The sequence below is a fragment of the Manacus vitellinus genome, unplaced genomic scaffold (assembly GCF_001715985.3).
Source record: "Manacus vitellinus isolate BGI_N305 unplaced genomic scaffold, ASM171598v3 scaffold_4_pilon, whole genome shotgun sequence".
Taxonomy (NCBI): domain Eukaryota; kingdom Metazoa; phylum Chordata; class Aves; order Passeriformes; family Pipridae; genus Manacus; species Manacus vitellinus.
The window spans coordinates 6,101,610-6,124,141 of NW_021940604.1; the positions used below are offsets into that span (position 1 = coordinate 6,101,610).

Genomic DNA, 22,532 nt, shown 5'->3' on the forward strand with positions numbered 1-22,532 from the left:
TTAGGTATGATTTCTGGATGAATTTCTCCTTTTGGAAAAGGAAAGGGGCTTTTTGCTTTGGCATGTTTCTAAAGTTCTTCCCATCCTCTAGTACCTGTAATGAAGATGAAGACCAAAACTAACTCGGTGAGGCAAAGTATCATCTTTGTTTCTGGCCTGGCTTGACTGCGGGCATACAATAACAACCTGAACTAGGAGCAGTCACTGCTTGCAAGTCCCACTGAAGCAACAGTCAGCAAATGGCATCAGTATATTGAGGTAGATGCCAGCCTGTTGGTTGCCATACTTCAGGACAGCTGCTTGCCTTGTCTCCATTGAGGGTTTTGTGGTAGAGGGTTGGCTTGAAATTATTTACGTACTCTGGTTGTGAACAGGGTTTATTCAGTTCATCACATAAACACAGACTAGCGTGTTTAAGAGGATTACCAGACTACATTGGTAATCCACCTCCGGTGGTTAGCACTCTCTTCTTTTTTGTTGGCGTAATAGGTGCTGGGACCTACAGAACAATTTTTTTCCTGAAATCACCTGTTCCTTCTGTGCAGTAAGAGACATGCTTGCTGGTTTGTGCACAATGCTCTCCATCTGCAAGACAGCAATTTTCTGTTCTTCAAGGCTTTTAGGTTTTCTTGTTTTGTTTTTTTTTTCATTTCTGATTCATAAAATTCAAGACACGTATATATGCATTTCTTCTTGACCCGGGATCTTCTGCAAGAGTCCATCGACAAACTGCAGGACTTCTGCAGACAATTTGTCCAGGATTCAAGCAAAGCTCTCTGCTCTTTTGGCCCTAGTGGATCGTTCCCCACAGGGCTGCTTGCGTGAGACTCAGTGTTGCCTGTGCCCGTGGGCGTAACATTTTTTCTGAGTGCAGCCTTACCTACAGTATTCCTCTAACAGGTTGGCTGTCCTTTGTTGTCAGTTTTGTGCTGCCAGAGAGTAAACAACTTGGTAGGTGACATGTTAGGTATTAGAGTTGGGCTAGAAATTGGCTGTTTAGGGATATGCCACCATTCTGGTAAGTAATTTTTTTCTTTATTGTAGCCTTTTTGTGCAGAAGGTGGAAATAGTGGAGATGTATTGATATGTATTTATCTACACAGAATGAACCGATGCTTGGTTAAGTCATAACAAGGAATGTCCTTCTATAGCCCCTAACATATCACTTGGCTTCTTTACGTTCACTAGTATTCCATCATAGATAAGTAAAATAATCTCGTATTGTAGGGCTGTGCAGTCCTCTTGGCTGCTATACTGGGTCCTAACTTCCATTCTCAAGTGGTCTGGGGAACGGGAGGAAATTTGCTTTCAACTGTGCTGTTGTCACGTTGCTGTAGAATTTGCTGCTCTCACACTTGAAGTCTTCTAAGGATCAACCCAGTGAATCAAGAAGATGAGCTAAAATAGTTTTTAATGAGTTTTTCAAGTTGAAGTCTAGCATATTATTTTCAATAAATTATTTTCTTTCTATTTAACCATCATGGTACTTATCTTCCTGGGTGGTCATGTTATCCCTCTGAAACTCACTGCAGTAGAAGTGGATGAAGCCTGAATGATATTTCTCACCCAGCCCTTCTTTAAATGTGGTTTTCCCTCAAATAGTAATATTTTCCCTATGCCTTCATTTTCTATTAAAAATAATCTAAACTATTTAATAATTAGATTTAATCATCTTCGGCAGACCTTATAACAAATGTGCATTTCATCTACATGGTTTCCAGCATTATCAGTGCAATTTTCATTCAGGTTTGCAGAGAACATGTCAATGTGGACAGGCTTGCTTGTTTTAGGATAGGACCAGCTAGAGCATGAAAGCATGACACTAGTTAGCATTGCACACGAAAAAGGGAAAAGGTTGTCTGTCAGTGGCCTGCTCCAAAGTGGTCTCAGTGTAGTTGACTGCTGCAAGTGTGGAGCCAGGCTCATGGCTGGCTGCTGCCGAAGGAGGGAGATTTCCTTCCTTTCTTACTCACCCAACCCTTCCTGAGGCCAGTTCTACTCAGTAACTCATGATAAAGCTGGGGGAAAGGAGTTACTTAACTGGCAAGTTTTAACAAACTTAACACCACTTAACAAAATGGTCTAATAAAGACTACTAATACAAAGTAAGGGATGTGTGTCCAGCTGGAAGAATTGTGGGAGGCAGGACCAAGGAGCCTTTGACTTTATTGTGGGCCAGTACATAGGCTCGCTCAGTCGCTTTAAACCACACCAGAATTAGAGACTTTGAAAGTCTGTAAGATGAATACAGTAACAGAGAATAAGAGGGAAGAAAATACCCCATTTCCTCCCTTACTCCTCAGACTTCACAAATCTTGAGCTCCATTTACCACAATTTGCAGAACAAGCTAAAAGTGTATGTGAACAGGAGATGAATAACTAGTCCTGGCTCTGTGGATGATAAGCAGTTTGTTGCTGTTATTTTTATTACCACCCAAATATAATAATTGTATATGGATAGATTTCTGAATAGCTTACCCAATACATGGGGTTTAGACTGTGTCTAATCCTTTTTTTTTTTTTTTTGGTCTACCTGTTTCACAGAATAAATGTGTTTTGAAAAGTGTGAAAAAGTCTAAACGTCAGCTATTTTGAGTATATGTTTATGACTTGCTGATTATTTGTCCTTGTGCTTTTCTAAAATCTGATGGAGGAAACCCTGATTTTAGTTATAAAATAACTTTGTTGACAGTTTGTGCTGTAACAGCTATGATATGATTGGGTTTGTGCCCAGTTGGGAAGTTCTGAGTGGAAACTTGTAGCCTTCTGTTTATAAAAGCCTGGATTTCTCTCTTAAGTACATGAATTTTCTGTGATTCATAAAAAATCATAAGCTTTGCTTTGAAAACCAATGTTAGTGGTGGATGAAATACTGGGAGTCAAATGAAAAAAAATCAGGAATCCCAGTATCAATGGGGAATTCCTCAGCCGTGACTTAGAACAACACTTGGTGACATGTTCCTCTTCCCCTTATGTTCCCTCTGTTCAGTCCCCAATAAATCTATTCCTAGATGCTAGAAAGAAAAATGACCTTTCAAAGATGCAGGTGAGAATTGCCAGTACCACGCATTTCTTCCATGACAGACAATTTACCCTAATACTGCTGTCCTTATTTCTTACTTATCTCTCAAAATCTGTTGTAGCTATTCTGTCATACGCTGTATATTAACAGTATTTCCAAATGTGGAACTGAAGAAAGGCAGTAGGGATTTTCTCTCTTCTGTTTTTCAGTGAAAATGATACTAAGCGCTATTTTCGTTATGAAGCCAACCTCTTAGTGAAATATGCTATTATTTAATCATTATGTTTAGTATATAAATGGACTGTTTTTATTGGACAATGCATATGTATAAACACATAAAATTATACACACAGTCCCATGCATATTTCATCCGGGAGATTCCCATGCTTGCAGCTTACTGAGAACAAACTGATTCTTTACTTCTCAAGAGCTGCTTTCCAAGTTTCCAGTGATCAACATATCTACACAGCTTTACGGAGAATGTAAGAATGAGTTTGTGATCTCAGTCCCATTTGGAATGCACAGGTGCCTGCATCATTAACAAACACTAATTTCTGCATGTTTCCAAACCTCATCTAGAATAGAGCAAATGGATTTGATTTTTTCCACAGTCAGAAAGAAGACTATAAAAATGTGTGTTTAAAAATACAAAAGGTGTCATGTCTGAAGTTTTTAATGTGCTCTTCAGTGTGAGGAAAGACATTTCATACATAGTCTTCAAATACCCAGGTAAAAGTAAATTCCATTCAACCTGCAGTATTTCTCAAGAGAAAGCATGCTGTCTCTTCCCTCTCCTGCGCCAGTGTCCCTGGAAATTTCAGTAGGAAGTAAGGTTAAAATCTTTTAAACCTGTGGGAAAAAATGCTTGGTACTTCATAAGGAAGTGATAGCTCTTGATTTTTCAAAATATAAAACACGTTTTGCTCCCCAGCAAATTCCTGTAGTGTCTGTTTGGGAAAAGGAACAATTGTGTTTCTACAATGACATCTCCTAAACTGAATATTCCATTTATCCTTTTTCACCACTCTTGGTATTTCTGTGTGGTTTTCTTGTTGTTGTTGTTTTGACAAGTGGTTTTAATTTGGTGTATTTTTTTAAGAATTAGGAAGAATGACATCGAATGCTGAACTGGAAGTTGAAATCTGGGGTTGCCAGGTTTATTAGGAATGCCTGCGCAGTGACAGCCCCCAGCGTGCGTGAGCGTGGTGTGTGTGTGTGTGTGTGTGTGTGTGTATGTGCCTGCGCGTTTTTAAATAAAAAGGAAAGCAGAGGTTTGCTCATTTGTTTGCCTATTGTGAAGCTGTCCTGCACCTTTCTACTCCTTTGTACTGGGGTGAAGGCTGCTGAATGGAGGCCTTGTGCCATTTGTTGATTTTAAACCTCACTGTTAATCCACAGGAACCTGCTGGTGTGCGCAGCAGGAGAGCTGTGTGACAAGTGGAAATCTGGGCGGGGGGGAGTGTGGGGGGTCACAGGGGATAATAATCATTCAGCCATCAGCCTTTGTCACCCTTAAGCCTAATTGTTACCCTCTGCTGGTAACCACATTGAAGTGCTGGCCTTTTAAGTGTTTCTTGATTTTACTTGGCACAGGCTTAGGGATAGGATCATTTATTGCTGGGTTTATATCGTATCAGGTTTGTTGGGGTTTGTTTTATTAGCCCCATTGAATTTTCTACATCCCTTAAAATAATTTGGGAGAGTCCCAGATGGGTGGAAGGGGCTGAATGGAAACGGTACAGTTGTTAACAAATTTCTCTCTGTCAGAAGCTGGGCTAAAACCAGAGACAGAAAGCTTTCCTGCTCTGCCAGCCAGCTGCCTCCTGGAGTCTCTGCGTGAGCTGCAGCTGTGGCTGTGGGCACTGGGCTGCCTGAGCAGCCCCACACAGGCAGCAGCAAGGTGATAGTGGGGTGGGGCAGAGGACAGCTTCCCCTGCCCCTTGTGCCTGCAGCACCCACCTGCTTTAGGTATCCCTGAAAACTAAAGGTCTGAGGATGGCTGAAGCAAGCTGAACTGGTAGTAAGCTCGTGAGGGGGAGAGGAAAATTAAACAATTTAAAAACAACGAAGAAAAAGGCAAGATATCTTTTCTAGCAGTCAGGAACTGGTTCTTCAACTTTCCCTGCCAGTAACACATGCTGAAGTCAGTACTGTGCTTTCTGTTGTTTTCCTTGAAGAAGTTGCTGTAGAAGCTGCTATCGTAGCTAAAATGAAGCCTGAATTTAAGGCTTTGCAATGGGCAACTATTTCTGCATGTGAAGTAAGCTTGTGCTGGAGGATGGGGGATGGCTCATGGGAGGTTGTTTTGTTGCTCCCCCCGCCTGTGTATGGTGGATGTTGTGTTAGGCCATTACCTAAGCCTACCTGGGCTCGTGCAGGGAGGAAAATCTCCATGTTACTGGTACAGGCTTTGGAGCTATTCTTGATCAAATACACTTGCCTTCTAACCCTTCAGATGCAGCATGCCCCCAGCAGATGCAGCAGCTGCATTGTGTGCTATGACCTGATAGCCAGTGTTTGAAAGTTGCGCCAGTAGCAGCGATGGTAAATCCAGGGTTGTTGCAGGAGTCTGATTACACAGCGTGATTGCAATCTTATTTTCAAGTCTAGTCTTCCACCTGGCTCAGTACTTCATCAAAACGCCTGAGAATATACCTCAGAGTAGGATGAATGTTCATGCTTGCTACTTATTCTTTTACAGTAAAAGGGGGTTGTTTATTTAAGAGGTTTGGTTTTGTGTGTTTCCCCCTGTTCCAGGGGTGTGAGTCCCTGCTGGATGTTGGCATGCATCTCAGCTCCCTGGATTTCTTTACAAACAGCATATGTCATAGTGGTACCTGTGTGGGCTTGATATTTCTATCAAAAAGCTTTAACTAGTAAACACTTCTGACCAAAGAAACCATCATCACTCAGCTGTTATATTTTCACCCTTCTGTGATATGTATTTAATTGTAATTACTGAGTCAAGTTAATAATTTTTTTACAACTGTTATTGCAGGACATGTCTCAGGAAGGCTATGGAACCAGATCTCAACCCCCTATGGCACCAGGAAAGCCTAACCATGAAGACTTGAATCTAATCCAGCAAGAAAGACCGTCAAGCTTACCAGTAAGAAAATAATGTTTGTTTCAGTATTTTAAAATGAAGGCATTTTACATAGCATTTCATTGTATCTCGGATGAGCAGATGAGAAATACTGAAAGAAGAAATCTTAAACAAAGTTGATGAAAAATTGTTTTAAAAAATGTGAGAACTGACAGTTTGTATATGAGTGGACTTTGCTTAGGCTTGTTCTGGTTCAAAGCAGCACTGTTTATGTACATGCATATTTTGTGCTTGTGCACACGTATATTTGTATAGAGGAAATGGATTGATTAATTTTTTTTTAGCTTTAGGAATTCCATACTTGCACAAACCAATCTGGTGAGGAGGAGGCTTTTTTCTGTGCCCTTTTCAAATGTTTTCAGTAGATTCTGGTTTAGAATACTGTAACCAGGAGTTATTTGCTCCAAACCCTGAGCAGTAATGAGATTGGCATGTTAATTCTGCTACTATCTATTACTACAGAAATGTAGAAGCAGGAATGACAGTGATACTTAGACTAGGTTGATCTTTTGATTAGGAGATTACTTTGTACTAATATTTCTTAGTTTTTCTGAGCTCTACACATTCTGCTGTGGGTGAAGGGGCACGAAGGAATATACTTTGTGAAGACATTGCAGCTACTTGCATTTTTGAAGGTCTTATTTCACTATAATAGACAAAGTACTCAGCTTTGTCTTTGTGTGCCCCTTGTGGTTTGGGGATTTTCTTGTTTGTTGGTACTAAACCAGTATGAATTTAAACCAACTAGAATATGTTCAGCTTAAATGATGAAACTATATAAACTTTATAAACTGTGTGCTCTGGCTTGGAATATTGTATCATAAGCATATAGGATATTTCCTGCAGTTCAGTGGATATGTATTCATTTGCAGTTGGATCTCTCTAAAGAGTTTACCATATTAAGATACCAAATGTATTTGTGAAATCTGGTAGTATGGTGTATATTTTACCTCTGGCACATGGCATGATTGTAAATCCCTAAAAATAGGGAAATAAACATAGTATTTCAAAGTTACATCTTTGGCACCTAGGAGAGTGTATGTGCCACAAATTCTTTACATGACATGTGAGACATGCATGTCTCAGGAGAAGCTATGGAAACTGGTGTAAGAAGAGTACCAATTTGCTTTGAACCTAGTATTAATTTGACAGGTTTTCAGGAACCCTTTTTTAAACAGACTAATTTCTCTGAACAGGTCTCAGAAATGAATGTTGGCATTTACCTTAAAAATAGTAGCTACTGTGGACATTGAACTGTTTTGGCAACAACTACCCAGTTTAAAAAGCAGAGATATTAAAAGAGACTTTTAACCTCCCAGTTTTTCATGAACAGTGTTTATTAGGGTAAGGAGAAGTAAAGTTATTTATCAACTAATGTTCTGCTCATTTGCCTGTGTTTTTTCTCAAATAATTGTCCTACTTTTAATCCATGCTCTGTCCTATCTCCAGCATTATGATATCTAAGCAGAGTATTGGGTATTATCTGTGTCCCTGAGTGTTTGGTATATTTAGTAGCTCATAATTATTCTAGGTATGGGTAAGCTGGTAGTATTAACAGTGAATGTTAACCATTTTGGCCACATAGTTTAAACTCTAAGTTGGTCCCAAATGCTGTTATTGAGACACTTCGTTACTGAAAAGCGGTGATGCATAACCAGAGAGCACTTTATATACTCAAAAACCCTGCTGTTTTCATATGGAGGGGAATGGAGTATATTATAATTTTGTATTTTATTTTGGTTTTGGTGTGGGATTTTTGTTTGTTTGTTTTCTTTTTCAATCTAAAAACAACTTCAATCCTTTGTATATAGAGACAAAGGTTTTTTTTGATCATGTCAACAAACTCCCAGTCATTTTACATCCAAGGAAGATGTCTTAGAAATTAGGAATAATCCATACATTCAAGATATGGTGAACAAGATAAAGGCTTTAATATAAGTCTGTTTTGGGTGATGGCTTGACCATATATGAACATGGTGTTTTTTTTCCTGAAACAGGAGAGTTCTGTATTATGTTTTGGACTGCTTATGAAAACCCTTTATCACTATCCCTTGTTTAGCATTCCTAGTTAGCTTCATTTTGGCATACTAAATATGGCTTCTGAAGCTTGTTTTCAAGGTAATGTGGTTCTTCAGGGTAGTAATCAGTAACTTGTCTTTGTACAGTGAAGCTTGAAGTTATAGCAGTGGGTTAGGCTTTTAATAAAATTTAGTTATGTTTTGTTTCATGGTATTCTGGTATTTATACTATTTGCCCGTTATCTTTTTATTTCTTAAGGGCATTGTGTAGAATCACAGCAGCTACATAGCAAGCTTATACAAGTGTCAAAAACCAACAAAAGAGATGTAATACTAAATGGTGAATGGTTTTCTCTGATGTGGCTTTGAAAAAGAGTTTCCCTTTGATAGATTCGAAGAGGAGCTGGCCACTTTCTGCAGCACTGAATGCTGGCTTGTGTCACCCTTTGGGGGGAGTTTTTTCAGCAGGTTTGTGACACAGTAAGCTCAGCTAAACAGCTCAATAGTTGTTCCGTTTCCTTCACACATTGTATATAAAAGTCCTGGCATGAATGTTCCCATAAAGTTCAAAGCGGACGAATTTGTAATGTGGGTTGGTAACAAATGGCTACAAACAAAATATGGCTTTATTAGCTACTTCTAATGGCCTGTCAGATTCTATACAATGCTTGCTTTCCTTCTCCTAACTCCTCTGATATCTGGAGGGTTTGACCTGTGGATCTCTGACCGTGTGGAGTCACTGAGAGCCCAAATGAAAAGTTGCACAGAATAGTGCTCTAAGCACTTTTGCTGGGGTCACAATTAGAAGGAAATCTCAAGCCTTTGAGAAAACATGGGAGTTAGGTACTCTGTGAAGGAAAGGAAGTCATAAATAGAAACTGTTCTCTATTAGAGTAGAGGAATAAAGGGGAAGAGGCCTAAATGAAATTGTCTGGAGAACAGCTACTACAGAACATATTTATCAAGACTTAAGGGATAATAGTAAAATACACATTTCTGCTATTGTGAGAAAGCTAGAGCAGACTTACAGGAAAAAAATTCCAAATGATACATCTGCAGATTTGTTGTTGCAGTAAAGGAGCTTGTGTCAGCAGTAGGCTGTGTGTGTCTATAAAGACTAATCCTTTATTTTGTCTTTAATGAGTACATTTCTAAATGTTCACATTGGATTGTGTTGATAGAGTGAGGTGCAGAAAACATAAATTAATTTAATTTTTTTATTGGTATGAGTATTAAAGTCTTTACAGGTAGGCATTGGTGGGTTTGCTATTACTTTGTTTTGTTTTAATAAGGCCCGTTTTTTTTTGCCCATTGCGCTTGTTTGAGGTGTGAGGTTGAATGGCCTATCCAAGGTTTCTATGCTTTTGAAAGACAGGTTTCTGCTAATGTTTTTTTGTTGCAACCTACAGGTAAAGTTCTGCAACTGCTTTGAGCCATTTAAAGCCAGGGCAGCTGCAGTCCTGCTGTGTGCCCCACATCTGTGCTGTCCCATCTCCTCCACTGCCTTTCCTGGGACTGGCCAGTAGATTTGATCTGGGGAACTGAACCAGATGGGAAATAACCTCTCTGTTTCTGGATTAGTTTTTGACTGAATCACTGTGCAATTGTGTGGGCATCAGTGGTACCTCAGAAGAGGAGGTGGGAATCAGAAGCTGTGACGGGAAAGGGGACAGACAGTGGGGACTGGAGCAGCTTTGATTTTAGCCACAGCCTAGAGGACTGTATGATCCTGCTGGAAGGGCTTGAGATGCTGTTATCCTGTCAGCTGAGACATGGTGGCACAGCAGATCCCAGTGTTCACAACTAGGCCCTGCAGCAGTCATAGAGCCACAGACAGACAGAAGACAGTTCACTTCTTTTTGTAAGGTAAGTTTTCTGCCAGTTCCCATCCCTAAGCTGTTTTATGCAAGGCAATCCATGAGTGTATAAGTGTGGAGGTGTGAACATGCATGGCTGGAGGCCACAGTCAAGGTGGGCTTGTGCTGGTCCTCACCTGCATCCATGTAAACTGTAGGGAAAATGTGGCTTTAGTCTTGTAACTTAGGTTTATCTTGTGCTTACTGGAGGTCATCCAGTGTTGAAGGGGGAAGGTTGTATGTGGATTTGAGGGAATCACTATTCTACTAGATCATTCAGAATTCTGAGTTTATGGATTCATTCTGTGACATCACTTATTCACTGGGTCTTTCCATGGAGGCAGAGCAATTCCTATGCAAAACAAAATAGTAGGCAGCAGTGAAGATAGAATGCCGCTTGTATCTTGTGCAGTGCTGTGATCTGAGAAGTTTGGTTGTGGTTCTACAACCTCTGTAGTTGTATGAGCTTCAGTGCCAAGCAGATAAATTTTTTAAGATATCAGTTGCCTAGTTTCATTATGCTTGGCACTGTGGAAAACAGCACATCAGCAATCCCTTCCTGATTTTATTAAATGCTTCATAGTTCTATTTTACCTCATTTCAATGAGCCCTGAAAGATGTTTAGGTGCTGGACAGTTTTTTCCTCTGGTTGACACACCTTTTTTGTTGTAGAAGGAGGGTACTAAATTAGATTTCAGAGGACCTCTGTTGGGAACTAGTAGTAAACTAAATTCAAGGTTAGATATAATTGGCTCATGGAACATCATCATTTCATATGGATCTCAACAGGTGTAGGTTATGAGGAAAATATGTGGGATGGTTGGGGAGTCCACATTCTGTGTCTCACTTCTAGAATATGAAGTATCTGGGAACTCATCTCAAAAAACAGTACTCCCCAAACAATTAAACATTAATGGCTGAAGTCAATAGACAGGAAAACACGTCCCAGCATTACCTGAGCAAATGTGGTTTAGAGTTAGCAGGAGGTAACTCTTCTTTTCTCAGAGATTAAACTACTGGGATGAGGGACTCTGGTGACATTTATACTCAGCTTAGTCCAGTAGGCACTAATCATGATTGGGCTTGTAGATGCTACCATAATGTAAATATTGATTACCACTGTAGCCCTTCTGGTAAGGACAAACCAGTACTAAAAGAGAGCCTAGTGCAGCGACCTTCCTTTTTTTGTAATCCTTGTTGAATTCTTTGCAGGTAAGCAAATTAGAAAGCCTGATCTAAATTTAAGTGCTATTTTAAAAATACAGAGTATTGCTTGTGATTTGAGAAGAAAGAGGAAAAAAATTCTGTAAATGGATTCTTTATAATTCTTGGGAGGCAAATGCTGTTGCCAGTTGATAGATGCATGTAGTACATGATAGCAAATCTGTCCTCTAGTTATTCGCATCTCTGCCTGAAAATATCTGTTTGGGAGTGTATTAAACCATGAACAAGAAAGAAATGTGAGTATGTAATATTTGTGAATTAAATTGTCCATTGTTTTTACATCAAGTAGGATAAAACTGGTGTGCCTCTTTCCCACTTTTCTTTCTCTTTTCTGCAATGTTGTAAAATAACTGAATGATCTTGTTTTCCTTTGTTTGGGTCAAGAAATTTTAGCTGAAAATTGTTACTCTGTGAAAGAAGATTATTGACTCAAAAAGCCTTCAATTTTCAGTGAATAACACTCCCACCCTCTAGCTTCAGGAACATGTGGTGCATGCATTCTATTTTAAAGTACAGACTGTAATTTAAAACTGAGGCAGTTTGATGCCCCACTGAACTTTGTTTAAGCTTGGAATAAAAGGAAAAAAGCTTCAAGTTGCAAAGAAGTGACTAAGCTATCTCAAAGGCTTTTCTTAGCCTTTATGCGCAGAGTTGGAAGAAGCTGCTATTTTTTCCAAGTCATTTTAATTCTGAATCAAGTGCAGCTGCTAGGGTTTTTTTTTTCTTCTTGACATTCCTTGTAATAAACCTGTAGGTAGAACCAGTTTCATACAACACATATGTATAGAGACATCAAGTGTACGTATTTCTGTGTGTTTCTGAGGTGCCAAGCAGGCTCTATAGCTGCTGTGGGTGCACATACAGATTCCTTACGTGGTCTCCCATTTGTGTCCTGCTGCCAGTCAGAATAGTGGGTCAAATGCAGCACTAGCCACTGCAACACCACTGACATCGCTGATGTTATTGGGGGCATGAACTTTGTGTGTGTCGTTGAAAATCCTAGCCCACTAAATGTTCGTGCTCATTTTACATTTGACTTCAGTTAAACTAGGATTTCATGTAAGGTGATCAAAGTGATTCATTGTCCTAGAGTCAACTTGTAAATTAAGTCCCATTTTTGGGGAAAAGTAGAATTAAAGCAGCGCGGAGCAGCCCTGGGCATAAACCGAAACACTGAAACCAAAATTGTAGATGCTTGAATTAAGTATTCTTATATTAATTTTAATATTGGTAGTGTGAAGAGAAGGTCCTGTTGTTATTAATTTATGTTTTGTGCTTTACAGAATTAATTGGTTTTTCTTGATAAATTGATCATATTTATTTAAAAGAACAGTTTTAGGTTGTTATTGAAGTATAAAAAGTAATTTCACTAAGTACTGTAAAAAAATCCTTAGCTATTCATTATTTTTACTGGCTTCAAAATACTTTACCTTTACAATGTTTACAATATCCCTGTAATAACTAAATTGCTAATTTATGATCAAAAAAAATTTACAAATGCAAAAAGAAATATTTAGTCTGACCTCTACATGAAACTTACATGGGAAAGCTGCTAAGGAATTACAGATCCCAGTAGTGGTTAAAGTTGCAGAAGCTTGTATTCAAATAGGCCAGTGTTGTCCTAAGTGGAATATTGGAAGTATTGGTAGCTTTTTTTCCTGCAGCGCTTTCGAAGCTATGAGTAGTTACGTCATATACCTCCAAATACCAGAATAGTATTGGTGTTCATTCAGAAATTAAAGAAGCTAGATTTGATTTGGGTGGTTGAAGGATTTAATTTTTTATTTCCTTCCCACCCCCTGCCTCAGGTTGATCCCTTCCAGAGAGGGTGCTGCTCCCTTAGCCAGGGGCGACTGAACTGTGCTTGTGGTAGCCCCTGAACCACCAAAGCCTGCAGCTTGAAATGAGAGGCAAGCCGAAAGCCCCCGAGGTTACTTTAATATGCAAGTCCGTAAACTGTAGTAGCATGGATGCCTCTGCATGCATGGCTCAGATGTACCTGCTGCAGAGGCTGTAACTGTACTAGATGTCCTTTTAATCTGCCTAAATTTCCACGTCAGTGCCTTTAGGTTCTGCATTTGGGAATCTATCTCTAAAATGGCAGGAGTTTGGTTTTTTTTATTTGGGGATTAATTTTTATTGTTTGAACATTTTACACAATGTGTGTACATACATATATAGTATATAAAAGCATGCATGTCTTATCTGCTTGGTTATTTGTAAATTTTGAGTTGATAGCATAGTATAAATTCCAAAGCTTAATGTATTCACTGGTGCATGTCTTTGTTCATGCCTGTGTGAACACTGGGATTACGACATAGAAAGTAAGACAAAGAAGTATTACTCACTTGAATACTATTTCAGGAAGTACCTGAGACACTGTAAATGTTTTTTCTTTCTTTTATTTTTACCACAAGTATTCCTGTAAGATAGGATTTTTTTTCCAAATGACTCCTTTACTTGTGCTTACCAACCCTTGTGAAGTATGACCTCAACTTCATAACCTTGGCTAAACACAGTAACTCACTCTGACCAGCAATATCTGAAGCCTAGCAGTAGATGCCTTTTCTTTTTCTTCCTCCATCCACTCCTGTTTGCTGGGAATGTGTTGGTTTCTGGTGCTATTGTTGCAGCTTTCATGTTTAAAAAAAAACGTTACCAGTCTTTGATGTGAAGCTTACTCCTGAGTGGTGCTGGTCAGCTGCTGTTTCTGTGTGAGCAGATGTTTTTGCAGTCACGGTCAATAGTGTTAAGATTAGGCCAGGTTTCACAGTGCTTTGTGTGATTGTTTATGGTGTGTCCATAATTGCTGGGGATTTTAGGTGCCATCACAGTGTAAATTGGAAGTATTTGTAATGTACTGTTTGTTTCATAGGACTATGACTATCATGATAAAGTCAGTCCTGCAGTATGTGAGGCTATTCACGTTTTAGTGGGGTTTTTTTTGTTATTGTAGGGGTTTTTGTTGGTTTGGGGTTTTGTTTTGTTTTTTGGGGGCAATGGGGTGGTGTGAGGGTTTTTTGAGGTTTGAAACAGGTTTTTAAATTTCTCTCAAATGTGTTTTCTTTAAACCTAATGTCTTGTACTTCTTAGACCGCTGAAACATTCTTTCCTTTGCTGGAACCATACATCTCAGGTTCCCTGTGAAGTCTTCTCTTGAAGACAATGAGACATGGTGGTTTTTTATAGCATCTATGCTATATTGGGCTGTAGGTGAGAAGTGCTTCTGAAGTGTGTTTCATGTAAATAGGTTTCCGTTATCAATTTACCTTTAAAATAAAAGTATATACACACACAAAATGAGGGGGCTTCTGCCTTTGGAAGGAACTTTTATTTTAACCCACTGCATTAGTTCTTTAACACTATGCAGATTATACTGTGCCATTTCTCACATAATTCCAAACACAGTTCTGCTTCCACAGGACTTTATAAAGATGGTCCTGTTTGAATTGGCAATGTAATTTTGGAGGATGAAGCTTCATAGTGTGTTGAAATTGAGATAGAAAAGCTGATAATGCCAGGAAAAGGCTACTTTCAGTTCCCAGTGTTTAGGCTTTTGATCTCTTTCATTCCGTGCAGACAATTGTAGATAACCCTTTTAATCATATTAACCTGTGAAATGAGACTTACTGCGTTAAATTAGAATTAGGACCTGAATTTTGTGGCACATTTGAATAATTGCATTAGTATAGGAAAATACACCATCCTGGATCATTTGTTTCATACCACAGTTAAATAGCATGAATTTATAACAATGTGTGGTGTTGGGTTTGGCAGTTTTATTTTGTTTTGGTTTGTTTTTTCCCTTCAAGGCGGAGGTTCACATAATAGTTTATCTTCCACCTTCCTGTTGAAGTTATTATCATTTTGGAAAGTAATATAAAGATAAGCATATATGAGCATTTGTATTTATGTTTGCATGTAGTAATACATTATGCATCAGTCAGCTTTAGTAAGGTTTGCTGAATACACAGTAACGGACTTAGTTTAAAGAACAAAGCTTGTTTCATGACATCAAATAAGGCATAGATTCACATGTACATCTACAGTATCACAGATGATGAAATTTCCCAATGCATTTTGCACAAAAGGTAGTGAAAGGAATCTAAAATATTACTGTTTCTTAAACTACAAACTATACAATAGCCAGTTCTTGCTTTTGAAAAGTATGCTAATAAAGGAACTGGAAGTGATCTGAAATTTTTAGTCTCACTTGTTACAGTCAAAATAACTTAGTAAGATTAAATAGGTAGATAAAATGGTGTATGGATTAAATACAGACACTGACCCTAGTGAACTAATTAATTATGGCATGGGATAAAACTTCATGCAAACTATTATCTTTTAGTTTTAAACTTTTATAACTGATAGCCTTACCAGTTTTTTCTTACAATACTCCAATGCAGAGTGGAGATGGAAGAAAAACTCCAGATTATTTCTTTTCTTTATTTAACTTAGAGTTCATGTCAAATAGGGCTTAATGAAAGCTTCGTAGACACCTCATTTTTTCCGTCCTGTATGAAAGTGGGAAAAAAGCAAAGTTGAGTGCAATTTTCAGCACAGCTCTTCAGAATTTTTTGAAACAAGGCTGTGGAATTTTAAAATCTATGGGGTCTGGTTTGGGGGGGGGCTTTTTTGGTTTTTGTTTGTTTGTTTGTTTTGTCTTTTTAAGTGACACCTCATAGCTTCATTTGGATTCTCTTATAGTCCATTTTTTCTCAGTCTGAATTAATTCCTTTCCTTTGTTTTGCTTGTGCCCTTAAAGACAACTTAGGGAGACTTCACATACACACCAATGGTGTTTTTTAATGACTGCTGATCCTTCCTGCGTGGCTCATTAGACATTTTGCCCCATTAGAAATCACAGTAACAGCATTTTTCTTCCTATTCTGAGGTATGATGAAATACAGGGATTTTTTTGGCTCTGGAAGTCTTTGGCTGCTTCTGGCCAGAGGATTGGTTATTCCAGCGCTGAGACCACAGCTCAGTGTGAGAGGGGCCATTCAGGCTACCTAGAGAGTTGTCTTTCTCCTCTACAAAGAACCAGAGGTTATATATCAGATCCTACGAAATGCTGAGAAATGCACCCATGCATGTACTTGCATATACTTACAAACATTTTAGCTCTTTAATTTTTGCTGATTAGAACCAGTGATTTCTAGTGCTTGCTTTTTAATGCTTATATTCACAGTAGTACCGGTCAGACTGAAGTCAGTCCTGTAAATTCTTTACCTTATTTTTGCCAGGAAAACAAACCTTCCCCTCCTGTGTAATAATTTTGATCACTTGACTTTCATTTCCATGAAGGGCTATAGTCAGTTAGCCACATGGCCTGGGGACTATCTTCACTTACAGCATGCAGTGAAACTCAACACAGTTGAAGTGTAATTAAAGGAGTTACAGTCTGACACTTTTTTTTTTCCCCACCACCCACATCCATTAAAGATGAAACTTGGAAACAAAACATGTGATCAGCTATGCAAAGACACTTTTTAAAAAAAATGTTTATTTAAAAGAAGATACAACAAAAAAACCCCCAGCCTCCTGCTTTATTCTTTCTTTTTAAAATTACTACTTTTACAGCAATCTAAAACATTCTCTATACACTTCTACGTATGATTGAATTTCCTGCAGACTCTCAATTGCTGTGTGCTTACTTTGAATAACATGGACTCAGTTTTGTCAGAAGTTGAGTGTTTTATCCCCCAGAACTCAGAGATTCATGATTAAACAAGTGCAGATTGGGCAGCTTATGCTTCTCCAAGTTCAGTCTGGGGTTATTGGTTCAGAGTCATGCACAGGATCCAGTTGGAGCTTGTGAGCAGTATGTACCTCCCGGCCTTACAAGGGTGAGTGACAAATGCTGGCCCACGCTGGCCCAATGGACCGGGAGAACGTGGTTCAGGGACAAGGTGTGGTGGGGTGTGCTGTTGCTCATCTGGCAGCACCCATGGCCCAGTCAGCTCAAAGGCTGACACGGCATCATAGGCTGAAGTGTGTGTATGGGTGGTTTGTTTGCCGGCTAACTAGTGTGCTTTGTGCTGCTGTATTTGGGTTTTAGTATTAGAAGTGTCTCTGGACACTTCTGGGCTCTGTCAGGGGGAGGGTGCCTTTCTGGTAAGGATACAAAAACTCACAGTACTTTTTGTGACTGGGAGAAAGGGAAGCAAAATGTCTCTATTTCTGAAGAACAGGGTTAGGTTTCTTTCAGATTAGACAGTAACCAAGTTACAGCTGTAATACCATTTAGATTATATACATCTCTTTCTATGTGTTAATGTAAAAAAAATATACTTCAAGGTGTTGGATTGTTCAAGGATCTGTCTTTTTTCCATCTTCTCTGTCTCCTCTCCAAGAGGCTTGCAAGGTAACTCAAGTTTAGTAAACCGAAAGGGAATACATTGCTGTAATATCGGTTTTGTCACATGGCTGTGATGCAGTGGGGAACATGGCACCTAGGAGAAGAACTGTACTCCCTCCTGGAGACTCGGTATAGCAGATTTTAAAAGTGCATCCGAGCTTGAATCCACGGCTTCCCGGGCAGCACACTAAACTGTTGCTAGCTCTACAGATTGATTTCCAAGTGGATATTTTTGTCATGCTTAATAAGAGCACGTTGATGAGACAACAGTGTGTAAGCCGAGTAAATGTCTGTTATTTCTGCACTACCATTACTCGTTATTGCCAGTATCCACAGAGCGGCAAAACTTAGGAGTGAGCTTTTTTCTTCCCGCTGAGGGTTTTCTCCACTCAACTGATGATCTCACAAGTGTCCCCACTCTTTTCACAGGGGATGAAAAAGTGAAAACGACTTTTGTTGTGGGGGTGGTTGGAATGGCACTATAAAACCGAAAGCGTGTCAGTGTAGCAAGCTCGGGTTGTCTTTCCCCCTGGCCGGACCGAGCCGCCTCGGCACCGTCCTGGGCACTTCTGAAATGGCTGGTGCGGTGGCAGGGAGCTCTCCCCGCTCCCTCTGGCTGCTGTGAGTCTGAAATTACAGCTTTGTCTTTGAAGCCGGGCGCTCTGTTAGCGTCGCCATGGCGACGGGCGGGTAATGGCCTCCGCCGAGCCCAGCCTGGTGTTTAGCGCCGAGCGTGGCCTCTCGCAAGGCCCCGCTCGCCGGAGCGGTTCGTGAGCTGCCCCCTCTTAGAAAATGTTTAAAAACTGCGCTTTTACATGGCCGTACCAGATTAATAGCCATGGTTTATTTCGTTTTAACTGCGGGGATAAAAGCATTATTCCATTAAATGGGTAGCTTTTTTCCCCCCTCCTTTGGTTTATGCATTATTAACACGAGCTTTCCTGTTTTGCTTGTAACATTTTATAGGCCCTTTCAAACATGTAGTCAGATTTGCTCTGCTGCTCTTTTATTTTTCAGGACTTAACCCTTTGTCTCCTCGATCGTGTCTTCAAAAACTTGGAGCCAAGCCTTTAGCAGTTTTGGTTGCTTCCATTTAATGTGTTCAAAAACAACAAAAGGGTTTCTTTTTCTTTTTTTAACTATTTTTTTAACAATTCTGCTTTTTTGATGCATTTGAGAAGGCAATGCAGATGGGTCTGTTCCTGTAATTTAATTGAAGCTGATGCTGAAATCAGCACACATGAGCCTTGGATAAGGCTGTGGAGAGTTTTGCATTTTAATTCGTGTGCCCATCTTCTCTTCTGCCCTTAGTGTTGTCACCCTGTACTCTTTACATGTAGCATTTTTGTTGGCAGCCTTCAAGAGAGATGCGCCTCATGGTTGAAGGACTGGGGACCAAAAAATCCAGAACAGTCCCGGGGACACAGTATTTATGTCTACCACCTTTCTTCTTAATATGGAGCTGGTGTAATACATCTAGACAAGTAGAAGTATTGCTATAAACACAAGCTGCAGGCTTTGTTTCACTTTTCCAGTGCTCTAAAATATAGCTTTCATTTTAGTCTCTAGTAGGAGGCATATATCCAAGTGCAGTCAAGTGCTGTGGATACAGGGATTCAGTCATCCCTGCTGACACAAATGGTCTCTCTGTTAAAAACTTGGAGGCTAACAGGCAAACCTGGAATTCATATTTTCCCCCAACCTGCTCCCCTCCCGGTTGTTAACTGTGACTTTGTTGTTATGGGGTGCTTATTGGCACCTTGCTTTGTCCGTCTGTATCTATCACAGATACTGTTGTCCTAAACACTTCCAAGGACATCTCAGGAAAAGGCAAATGTTCCTCATTTTTTTGTCCTGTTTTTATTGATATCATGTAGCAATGTTGATATAAATGGTACTACTTGTGGGATGGACTGTAACTTCTGGACAGTGGACCAAAACATAGAGATATATTTCCCCTATCCAGCTCTTCTGCAGACTGTGCTCAGGTATCTGAGTGGGGAGGTTGCGTGTGTGAGGTTCCTGCTCTCCCACCCCACATCCCACCTTCGGCACTCGGTGTCTCAAAGCTCTGTGTCTGTTCTGCACACCACTTTTCACCCATGCAACTCCCACATACAGCTTTGGTAAATATCACTGCTTCTAAAACTCAAGTGAAATGTACTTTCTTACCTCAGGCAGGCCCTGGGGTAGATGAAAGATGGATAGTCGTTCCCAACATCCTGACCATCTGAGACCTGCATGAGGCCCATCTCTACTCCTGGCCAACAGCAGCTATAGGCTGTGTTGCAGCCCAGCCTGGAGTTAGTGTGTTGTACTGTTGAATGTGGCAGTAACATACATTTTTAAGTTTTTTCTTTTAGATGTAAGTTTTTAAAATTCTGTCTAAATATATATATAAAAAACCAATCATGGTAAATCTACTCCAGGTGTGGATACAGTATTGTACAACTGCATAGATTAAATAGGCTGGACTAAAGGCTTACTCTCCTCTCTTGGCTTTGTGGGTATGAATTTCATCTTTTGAGTTGCATTCCCCTTAAATCTGCAAATTCTGGGAAAATTAGACAAAACAGTTTACATTCCATGAATAAGAAATTACTAATTGCTTATAAAACAGGCGTATCTTTATCTACACAGGGCTTTTTAAAGTTGCTGCTTAATCTTTTTTCTTTTTTAATCACTAAATAAACATGTCTCAGCCGTTGCTGGATGTGAAACCAAAACCTGGATGTGGACAAAAAGCAAACACACTACACTAATTTTCATTAGCATATCCTATCTCCTAGAACATTTATTTTTTCATCCCCTTGTAAATTGATTTTTCACGTGCTTGTGACTGATATTTGAACTGTGTGTTTGTAGTAACTGACTTATGTAAAAGCCAGGTCCTGGATCTCCCAACATGAATATATTATGGAGGTGACCTCATGGGTTCATAGTTAAGGTTGCACAGAGTTTTCACTTAAAACGATGTTTAAATCCCTTAATTAAACATTAAAACTCACATGAATTCTCAAACATGGACTGTTTCAATAAGGAGGATAAACTTTAATTATTTAGGTACTCAATGTTCTTCTTAGTGCTGTATTTGCAGAATTCAGAACAACTTAAAATTATTCCTTCCTCAAGTTTTTCCACAGTTCCTGGTATTTTCACTTTCTCTCTTCTTTTTTAGATATTTTGGCTAAACCTTTCATTGCTGTAAGCTGTCGTATCTCCGTTAATTTCATAAAACTGTGACAATTTACATAAAATACTTTAACTAAAACCAGTTCAACTTTAATTATAATCATGCCTGATGCACAGGAACATATAGAAGATATATAGGAGATCAGAAAGCTCTGTATGTTGTATTAGTTTTTTCTGTGGCAGTCAAACAGTATATTAGTTGTTTGTAGCTGATACCAGTCTTTGATACCAATGATTTGGAATGAGAAGAAAAGACTAGAGAACCTATTTAGAAGAAAAATACCACATGGAAGCAAAATCCAGTGTCACACTTAAACATCAGTAGCGTCTCTTCTGTACAGGTGGTTGTTACCAAATCAGTCAATGAACAGCAGTTCTTAATGAGTATAAACTCCCCTCTACTTTTCCTTATCTCCTTATTCTTTGAGGACCCATTTCTGACTTTCCTGAAGTCAGTCTTTTTCACTGATTTCAGTGAGCTTTGGATTAAGCTGAGAAATTCTTAATGTTCATTCTACCCAGTTGTCACACTGTTCCTTCATATTAATGTCTGGTTTGAGCCTTTTTCTTTGGACAGAGTCTGTAAACCTGTTGTGAAACAGCAGTGTATGCTGTACCTATAGCGACCAGAAAATACAGCTCTCCTTGGTAACATTTGCAGTCTTCTGCTGAGCTATAATCACATTCTTCAGCACAGGTGGAAGCCTTGCTGAAAACAAGGTATTTGCAAACCATACATAAATGAAGAAAAATTTGTTTAGAAACAGTGTTACATATGTAAGTAGTATCTGTATTCAGACCTCTAAGCCTCCAGCCATTCCTCTGACTAGCTGGAAATAGAGACTAACTAGAGAAAAAAACTCCTACTTCTCATTAGCTTACAGTCTATGGAACATTTTTTGTTTAAGTCTTTTTAGGTCAGGATCTCTGTTTTTCCATTGTTTTCATCTGACTGCCACTATGGTCACGTATGCCTATTAGTTCAGGTCTCCTATCCATTGAAACACTGCAGCTCTCACTTTTTAAATTATTTTTTAAAAAATTCTTGTCCTGTTACCATCAGTAACTAGGGTCTACAAAAATACTTATTACTTACATGAGAAAGCATTGTTTCAAAGTATGTCAGTTCTTGAATTTTGGAAAGGACAAGCACTGTAGCCGGAGATTGCATACCAATACCATAAAAATGCATAATTACTTATAATAACATAATAACAAATCTGAAGAATTTGTTATTGCTTTAGTCATTGGAGGAAGAGTGAAATTTCATAGGGAGATCTTGTCGCCAAGGTAAGAGTAGGTTCTCAAGCTCTTCCAGAGTAGGGATTGATATCATGGAAGGGAAGGAGCTTACTGCACTTGAACACTGCCAGGTTCATATAGAAAAGTATGTGAACAGAAGCTACTGGGCCTGAAATGTTCCTTTGTTCAGGTGATGTTCTTGCATTTTACTGACTCTACTGTGTATGTACTTGAGCAGTTTGAAACAAAGCGTAGTAGGGAGAAATACATGAGAGCATCCAGTGATAAAATAATGTGGAGAGGCTTAATTTGTATGGGTTGGAATCTTTGGCAATAGTACCATATTAGTGATATTTTTGGGAACTTACTACCCTGGCAAATTCTCTTCATTCTTTTTGCTGGGGGAAGGGGAACATTAAAAAAGCAGATCCAAGCACAGTATATATATTGTGACAGTAAGGGGTTAAAGAGATGTAATTATGCATTCTTCACTAAGTGTTCTGCAGTCAGC

The 22,532-nt window shown here is 39.2% G+C and overlaps 1 protein-coding gene across 9 annotated transcripts in view; it reads left to right on the plus strand.

Moving 5' to 3' along the window:
- ARID1B (AT-rich interaction domain 1B) overlaps nt 1–22,532 on the plus strand; it is a 291,114-nt gene that overhangs the window by 61,553 nt on the left and 207,029 nt on the right. For all 9 annotated transcript variants that reach the window (XM_029962868.1, XM_029962870.1, XM_029962869.1 and 6 more), the window contains exon 3: nt 6,021–6,131. In XM_029962868.1, coding sequence (XP_029818728.1) covers nt 6,021–6,131 — 111 coding nt within the window. The remainder of the gene's footprint in view (nt 1–6,020; nt 6,132–22,532) is intronic.